Here is a 7766-nt window from a genome sequence, read left to right as displayed (position 1 = left end):
AATTAACACAGATTATTTCCTTGTATCCTCACAACAAGCTATGAGATAAAACATGTTATCTCCATTTTACAGGTGAGGAGACTGAGGCTCAGGGAAACGAAGAGATTTGCTTTGGAGAGGTTAAATGACTGCTAATAAGAGAAAGAATCACAGGTCTGTCTGTTTACAAAGTCCATGCCTGTTCCACAAGAGCCACATCTTGACCTCCTGCCCCACCTTCTCCTTAGAGCCCCAGCAAACTGATTCTACTTGGACAGGGCCAGGACAACACCTACCATTTTTCTGAAGAATCCTGGTGTGGGGTAGCCTTAACTGGCTCAGCCCTGATGCCTCCATTAACCAGCCAAGCTAGGTCAGCTTCCAGCCAGCTTCCACAGATTCATCTCCCACTGCCCCAGGCTTCTCTGATGAAGCCCACTCAGGATCTCAACACCTTCCATGGGGAAACCAGAAAATTCTAAGTCAGAGTTCTCAAACTTGGCTGTGCATTAAAATCACCTGCAGAGCTTTAAAACATCCTGATGCCCTTGTAACACCCCAGACCCACAACATCAGAATCTTTGGGGATGGTACCCAGGAATCCATAATAGTTAAAACTCTCCAGGTGATTTCAGTGTAGAGTCAAGATTGAGAACCACTGTTAAGGTATCTTCTTCAAGCTCCAGCAGCCATACTCACACAGAGGTTCCCATATTTTAGTGGGAACTTCTTGGAGGATTTAAGATTCAGATTTCTGGAGCGTATCCTCAGAGAGTTCATGTTTTGGGCTGGGCCCCGGAGCCTGAATTCTTAACAATTACCTCAGATAGTCTCACTGCAAGTCCTTAGTAGACCACATTTTGGGAAATGCTGCATTAGGAAAAGTATTGCATGGAAGTGGGATGGGAGCAGGAGGCCTCTGGCCCTTTAAGGACTGATTAAGAGGCTGCCTTTAAAGCTCTGGAGTGGAGCAGGATAGGGTTGCTTCTTTTCATCCTAGTGGATAAGGTAAGGGAGCAGGTCCTGGGATGGACCTCTCCTTTTAAGTGCTATCTTGTTCCTGTCCCTGGAGAGCAGGAGGGGCATGTTGCCTTGTCCCTCCTGCGTTTCTGTTTGTTTTGATGCAAAGAGGACAATTTAGAAGACCTCCTTTTGGTCAAGGAGATCCTCCTAGAGGAAGCAACATAGGACCTGCCTGCCTGCCTTTCATTTTTTCTTGCCCTATCCTTTGTGGTAGTGGAGCCTGGATGCTATTACCTGTGTGAAAGGAAAGGGTCAGAGTGGCATCCTTTGGGCTTGTGCTGGAAAGTGTTGCTGAACACCAAGCCTTTCAAGATGGTCCTCCTGAGCATCCTTAGAATCCTTCTTCTTTGGGGACTGGTGTTTTTTATGGAACACGTGGTCCAAATGACACAGGTAGGGCAGCCTTCTGTTGCCCTCCTGCCTGAGGCCCCTACCTTGCCCCTGATTCGGGAACTGCTAGAAGAAGCCCCTGGCAAGCAGCAGAGGAAGCCACGGGTCCTAGGGCCTCCCTTGCGGTATATGCTGGAGTTGTACCAGCATTCAGCTGATGAGAGTGGGCACCCTAGGGAGAACCGCACCATTGGGGCCACCATGGTGAGGCTGGTGAGGCCGTTGGGTAATGTAGCAAGACCTCTCAGAGGTGAGTTATCATACCATATTGTCCTAGAGGGGAGAAAAATGGGGAAGAAGAGTGTAGAGAAAAGGGGATCTGCGAGTTTACTGTCAGGCTTCATTGCCTGGAAGGTGGTTTTCTCAGGCTTGGTTTTCAAAAGATGGCAAACTTGGGAGAAGCTGGCTCCAAGCCTGCTTCCCTTCAGGGGCCCAATTTAAGAACAGATTGCCTTGGGGCCTACCTGAGGAAGCTCTCCCAGGCCCCAGGGCAACTGAGCAATGTGTCAGCTCCTACCTTTCAAAGAAAGTCTTAATGCTTGTTATATCTCTGAAAGCTATAATTGAGAAATAGTCATATACATTCCTGTGCAGGGTTGTTTGTGTTGTTTTATTCTTAGAAGGCAAAGGGTACAGGATGCTGAAGTGGGGAAATTTACAAGGCCTCAGAAAGGACAGAAACAGGCTCACATCTGAGAGTCTGTATACCTGGCTCCGTGAGCATCTGCTATCGTATTTAATCCTTAATGACAGCTACTCTCATTAGCTGTCCTGGAGCACTTAGCCTAATTTTTAAAAATAAGAGAAGTAAAACACAGAGAGAAGTTAAATAACTTGCAGAGGTCACAAGGACAGTGGGTGGCAGAGACAGGATTTGAGTTCAAGTCTGTCTGTCCGTAACTACTTGTGTTTGAATGTGGTACCCTGATATCCTTGTACACCAAACAGTTTTTCTATTCAGACTGTGGTTGCTACTTCGGGTTTTTGGTACCAAATGTATTTTGGAGTTTTCTTTGTTCCCATTATGGTTGCTTCTGCTTTAAACATCTGCATTAGACATTGTTCCAGGGCAGCAGTGGGCTCCTGCAGTGTGGGGCTCTCTGTGAAATGCAGAAAGCCATCATTCAGGGAAATCTTGGGAACCTGGTGAGGTCAATCTTAAGCCTTTGCTAGTCTCAGCGATTACAACAGACACCTTTGCTAGTCTCAGCGATTACAACAGACACGATTTATCCTCCTTCCCTCCAAGTAAAACAACTACCATTTCCCTAAACTAACCTTTAGTGTGAACTTACCATGCGCCAGGCATTGGGCAAAGTACTTTGCAAACATTATTTTCATTAATCCTCCTCACTATCATACAGGGTAGGTACTATGAGCATACCCATTTTATAGGTGAAGAAACTGAGGCTTAATGTAACACAGCTAGTAATTAACAGAGCTGGGTTTCTAACCCAGGGTTTCAGGCTCCATAGCCTGTGCTTTTAATTACCCTGTTGTGCTGACTGCTTAACAGATTTTAATTGAGCACCAAGCACTGTGTTTGGGTTGGGTATAAAGAGGCAAATAACCGCTTCCCTGACCTCCAGGAGCCCCCACTATGGTAGAATAGATAGATAAGTAATCACACAATGGTGGTGGAGTGTGGCAAATGCTTTGAAAAGGATAAGCAGTAGGGCTCCCGGGACTCCAAAGAAGAAATAGGTTGCTGCTTAGTGCAAGGAGAGGGAAGCAGTGAGACAGTTGGAAGGCCTCAATGAGGAGGTGGTATTTGAGCTGGACTTTTGCATAAGGAGTAAAGAGATAATGCATACAAGGAGGGGAATGCATTCTGATTAAGGAAAAAGAAGATAACTTGGTGTGGGTGGAGATTTACTCAACAAATATTTATTTGGCAAATGCTAAGTGCTAGACATTGTACTAGGTGGCGGGAATATGATCAAGATAGGCATGGTTCTCATGGGTGAGACAAGTAAGTAAACACGGATAGTTGTAAATTGTGGTAAATGCTATCAAAGAATGAAATAGGTGGTTTTGATAGAGAATAGCAAAGAGATCTTCCCTTTGCATGGGATCGTCAGGGAAGGCATCTTTGAAGAGGTGATATTTGAGCTGAGGTCTGTAAGATAAGAAGCTCTGCATGAGAAGGGGAGCGAGAAGGAGAAGTCTGATCTAGGCAGAGGGAACAACATGTGCAAAGACCTAAAGGGTGGAAAGAAGCTTGTCCGACTTGAAGAACAGAAGGAAGATCAGGATGGTTGGAACCTAGTGAGACTGTGGAGAGCAATGGGATATGAGACTCAGAGGTCATTTCAAGGGATCTGGGTTTCATTCCCAAGTGCAACTGGGAGCTGCACAAATCAATTCTGTACAGATGATATGAGGCTAGAAAGGAAGATGCCTAGAATTAGGCCAGTACCCTGGTCTGACTGTGGGACATACCGGCATCTAGGGACTCTGGAAAGGATCCAGAAATGGATGACAAGAGAGCTGGGCCTGATCTTTCCATCAGGAGATGACCCAGCTGAATCGAGCTTGCCTGGAGAGCTATTCCAGGTTCAATCACACAGGATGCGTGAGTCAGCCATTTCCCTGAAAAGTTCTGAGCAGACCCTTCTTGGCTCTGATCCTTAGCAACCCCACCCTGCTTCAGGAAATATGTGATGTCAGGGTCTGAAAGGAAAGGGCAGTTCCTCACCAGACAGCCTGTTAGAGGCTGGGTTTGGATTCCTTTTCAGGCAGGGTGGGGCAGATGTATGCGTGGGTCTCTTGGAAAGATTATTGTAGGATGGGAGTATGCAGTAATTTGAGAAAGCAAATACAAGCCTGGCTTGGGCCTTGTCTGAATGATATCTAAGTGCCCCAAACTTGAGGGTGTATTAAGCATGAGTTGGAACATGAACTTAAAAAAAAATCCTGATGTGTGATTTCACTCATATGTGGAATATAAAAAACAAAACAAATGAACAACAAAAAATAAAAACAAACTCAGGTAGAGAGATTAGATTAGTGGTTACCACCAGGGAAAGGGAGTGGGGGGTGAGTGGGTGAAATAGGTGAAGGGAGTCAACTGTGTGGTAACAGATGATGGTAACTAGGCTTGTGATTGTGATAACACTGTAGTGTACACAGATGTTGAATTATGATGCTTTACACCTGAAACTTAGATACATAATATTAAAAAAATCCTGATGCATCAAAACATTAAAGAGTTTCTATATTGAGCGTCCCAGGCCTACTGAAGAATTCCAGGCTCCTGGATTCAGTGGAGAAGGAAGGTTAGGTGAATAATATGTAAATTAACATGGGAATGTTTACTGATGTGTGAAGATGACAGGCTTTTTCTTGCTGTGCGTGGATTTTGTAATTGTTGCTCTTGACATTTGCCAGGAGAGGGCGCAGAAGGTCAGAGCACTGCAGGCCCAGCTTTCCAACACTTTGGCCACTGGGTGTCAGCATCACAGTTTAGATTAAAACTCTTAATCACTAAGGCATATAGCTTCTAAGTAGACTTCTTAGCTAACGAAATATTTACATGAACAGGGCCTTGTTGAAAATGGTATTTACAATGAGTGGGGTAAATGAAGAATCATTTCCAGTAAGGAATGGAAAAGGGAGAGACTGAGGGTTAAGGGGAAATGGCCCAAGAAGGGAATAGCTGCTCAAGAAGAAATTCAAATAGAAGGCAGAAATGGTAAATACCTGCCCCCACTAGGAGTAGATAGACAAAATTATTTTGTGCCATCTCAGCCCCGGATTTGAAGTGATGGCAGACCATAGCCCCCAGTATTGGACTGTCACCCTAAAGCTGCATCTGTATAGTGATATAGCATGAGGATTTGTTATTCATGTATGTCTCAATAACCCTCCTTATTGGTCACCTTTAATAGTCAGCTAATAATACATACAATATATATACACAATTCTGCATTTGAGGTGTTTTTCTCAGCCTGGTGCTGTGAGTGATCTAAAAGTTAGACACAATTTGTCTTAAGGGAAAAATACTCGGGCTCAAATCTTTATTCTAACACACTGGCTGTGCGTCCTCTGGCATAGCTTCTCTGAGCTTCAATTTCCTTGTCTACAAAATGGGGAAAATAACTATCTCATAAGGCTCTTGCAGATTCAAGAGTTAACGTATGTAAAGCATCTAATACATTAGTAAGTGCTCAATAGATGATAGCTATTATTATGATCTTGAATTCATTTTAGGGCTGCTTGTCAGTTTGCATTGAGCAGGTTTTTGAGCGAGACTCAGGCTAGGAGGTAAGAAGCTAATGCTCTGCTCTTGTTCCCTCTTACTGATGCAGGCCCCTGGCACAAACAGACCCTGGACTTTCCTCTGAGACCAAACTGGGTAGCATACCAACTAGTCAGAGCCACTGTGGTTTACCGCCATCAACTTCACCTAGCTCACTCCCACCTCTCCTGCCATGTGGAGCCCTGGGTCCAGAAAAGCCCAACCGATCACTTTCCTTCTTCAGGAAGTGGCTCCTCAAAGCCTTCCCTACTGCCCGAAGCTTGGACAGAGATGGATATCACGCAACATGTTGGGCAAAATCTCTGGAATCACAAGGGGCACAGGGTTCTACGACTCCGCTTCCTGTGTCAGCGGCCAAGAGGTAGTGAGGTTCTTGAGTTCCGGTGGCATGGCACTTCATCCTTGGACACTGCTTTCTTGTTACTCTATTTCAATGACACTCAGAGTGTTCAGAAGGCCAAACTTCTCCCAAGAGGCCTGGAAGAGTTTACGGAAATAGATCCTTCTCTTCTCTTGCGGAGGGCTCGTCAAGCAGGCAGTATCGCATCTGAGGTTCCTGGCCCCTCCAGGGAGCGTGATGGGCCTGAAAGTAACCAGTGTTCCCTCCACCCTTTCCAAGTCAGCTTCCAGCAGCTGGGCTGGGATCACTGGATCATTGCTCCCCATCTCTATACTCCAAACTATTGTAAGGGAATCTGCCCTCGGGTACTACACTATGGTCTCAATTCTCCCAATCATGCCATCATCCAGAACCTTGTCAATGAGCTGGTGGACCAGAGCGTCCCTCAGCCCTCCTGTGTCCCTTATAAGTATGTTCCCATTAGCATTCTTCTGATTGAAGCAAATGGGAGTATCCTGTACAAGGAATATGAGGATATGATTGCCCAGTCCTGCACGTGCAGGTGATAGCAAAAGTACAGCTAGCTCAGGTTTGCCTGAGAAATTAGAAAAGGGTTTAAAATAAACTAATATTAATGTTAAAGCTGCAAGTGATGCTCTACCCAATCTATAGGTTCTATTCCTTGCCTTCAGTGTTGTTACTTAAGTCTCTTCCCCTACTTTACTTTATAAAAATAGTTCTGATATCAAACATCAGTATGTTTTGACCATTAGTCAGAGCCCTTAATGTTTAAGATCTTCCTTTGGAGAGGCCCTCTCTATTTTCTTGTCTTTTCTTTATTGTGACTTTGTCAAACGTCACCAGTCCATGATTGTAGAACTTTAGGAATTGTACCGCCAAGTCCTGGGAAACGTAGAATCGTCCTAGAGTCCATCTTCTGAGGATCTAGAAGATTTGGGGTGAAGAAAGCAACTTGAGATTTTATACTCCTCTTCCTTGCCTTCTGAATCCTAGAAACTAGTACCATATCGGAAAGACTGCCTGCTTCTGTATTTGATTTCCCTCTAAATCTAAAACCGTTTCTCAGATGGACTAGAAAACTTTTAGGCAATAATCTCCATAAAAATCTTTTGAGGGCAACAGAAGGAAGGGAATCTTTTTCTAAGCCATCAGGGCTTTTCCTCTCAGGCTCTGAACCTGGGGGAAATACCTGGGTTTCCTTTACACCCTAGGGTGAGGAGAGCAGTCTTTAATAAGGCCAGTAGGGAAATGTGTATGGAGCTGAGATGACAATCACTTCAAAATCGCCTGTGTCTATAGTGAAGAGATAAAGAGCTGTCATTGCTGATTAGGATTATGTATGGGGGAGTCGTTTTAAACTTTCTATGGAACAATAGATTTCACAGGGTATTTTCTCATTTTAGGTAACCCTTAAACCCCTGATAATGATCCCACAAAGAAAGCTCCCTGGTGGCTAGGAGGCTGGGACTTGGCCTGGTTAGAAGTGGAGGGGGTAGAAGGCTGCAGTTAGGAAGCTTAAAAGGGCTGTGGGGGAAGGGTGAAATGTGATGAGGCCTGGGGCCGACTTCATTCTGAGCTTGCCTGTTCGTGTGTTCAGCTGGGCTCCGGGCATGGGTCTCTGGGGGAGACGGGCTTGCTGTATTGGGAGCCATGGAACTCTGCCTTGAACTAAATGATGCTTGCAGTGTGACTCTTTCCTACTCCTGTGCTGTATTGAAATGATGGGGACTGGGCTGTGTTGCAAATAAATCA

The 7766-nt window shown here is 45.0% G+C and overlaps 1 protein-coding gene across 1 annotated transcript; it reads left to right on the top strand.

Annotated features, from left to right (window-relative positions):
• The first annotated feature begins 1293 nt into the window (after positions 1-1293).
• Positions 1294-6559, top strand: BMP15 (bone morphogenetic protein 15). The gene is made up of 2 exons (XM_004325009.4): positions 1294-1642; positions 5703-6559. Exons 1-2 carry the CDS (start codon positions 1315-1317, stop codon positions 6557-6559), a joined length of 1185 nt encoding a protein of 394 aa, XP_004325057.1. The 5' UTR covers positions 1294-1314.
• The last annotated feature ends 1207 nt before the right edge of the window (positions 6560-7766 follow it).

The sequence above is a fragment of the Tursiops truncatus genome, chromosome X (assembly GCF_011762595.2).
Source record: "Tursiops truncatus isolate mTurTru1 chromosome X, mTurTru1.mat.Y, whole genome shotgun sequence".
Lineage (NCBI taxonomy): Eukaryota > Metazoa > Chordata > Mammalia > Artiodactyla > Delphinidae > Tursiops > Tursiops truncatus.
Note: the sequence above shows the minus strand (reverse complement) of the source record. Positions and strands in the feature narration are given on the sequence as shown.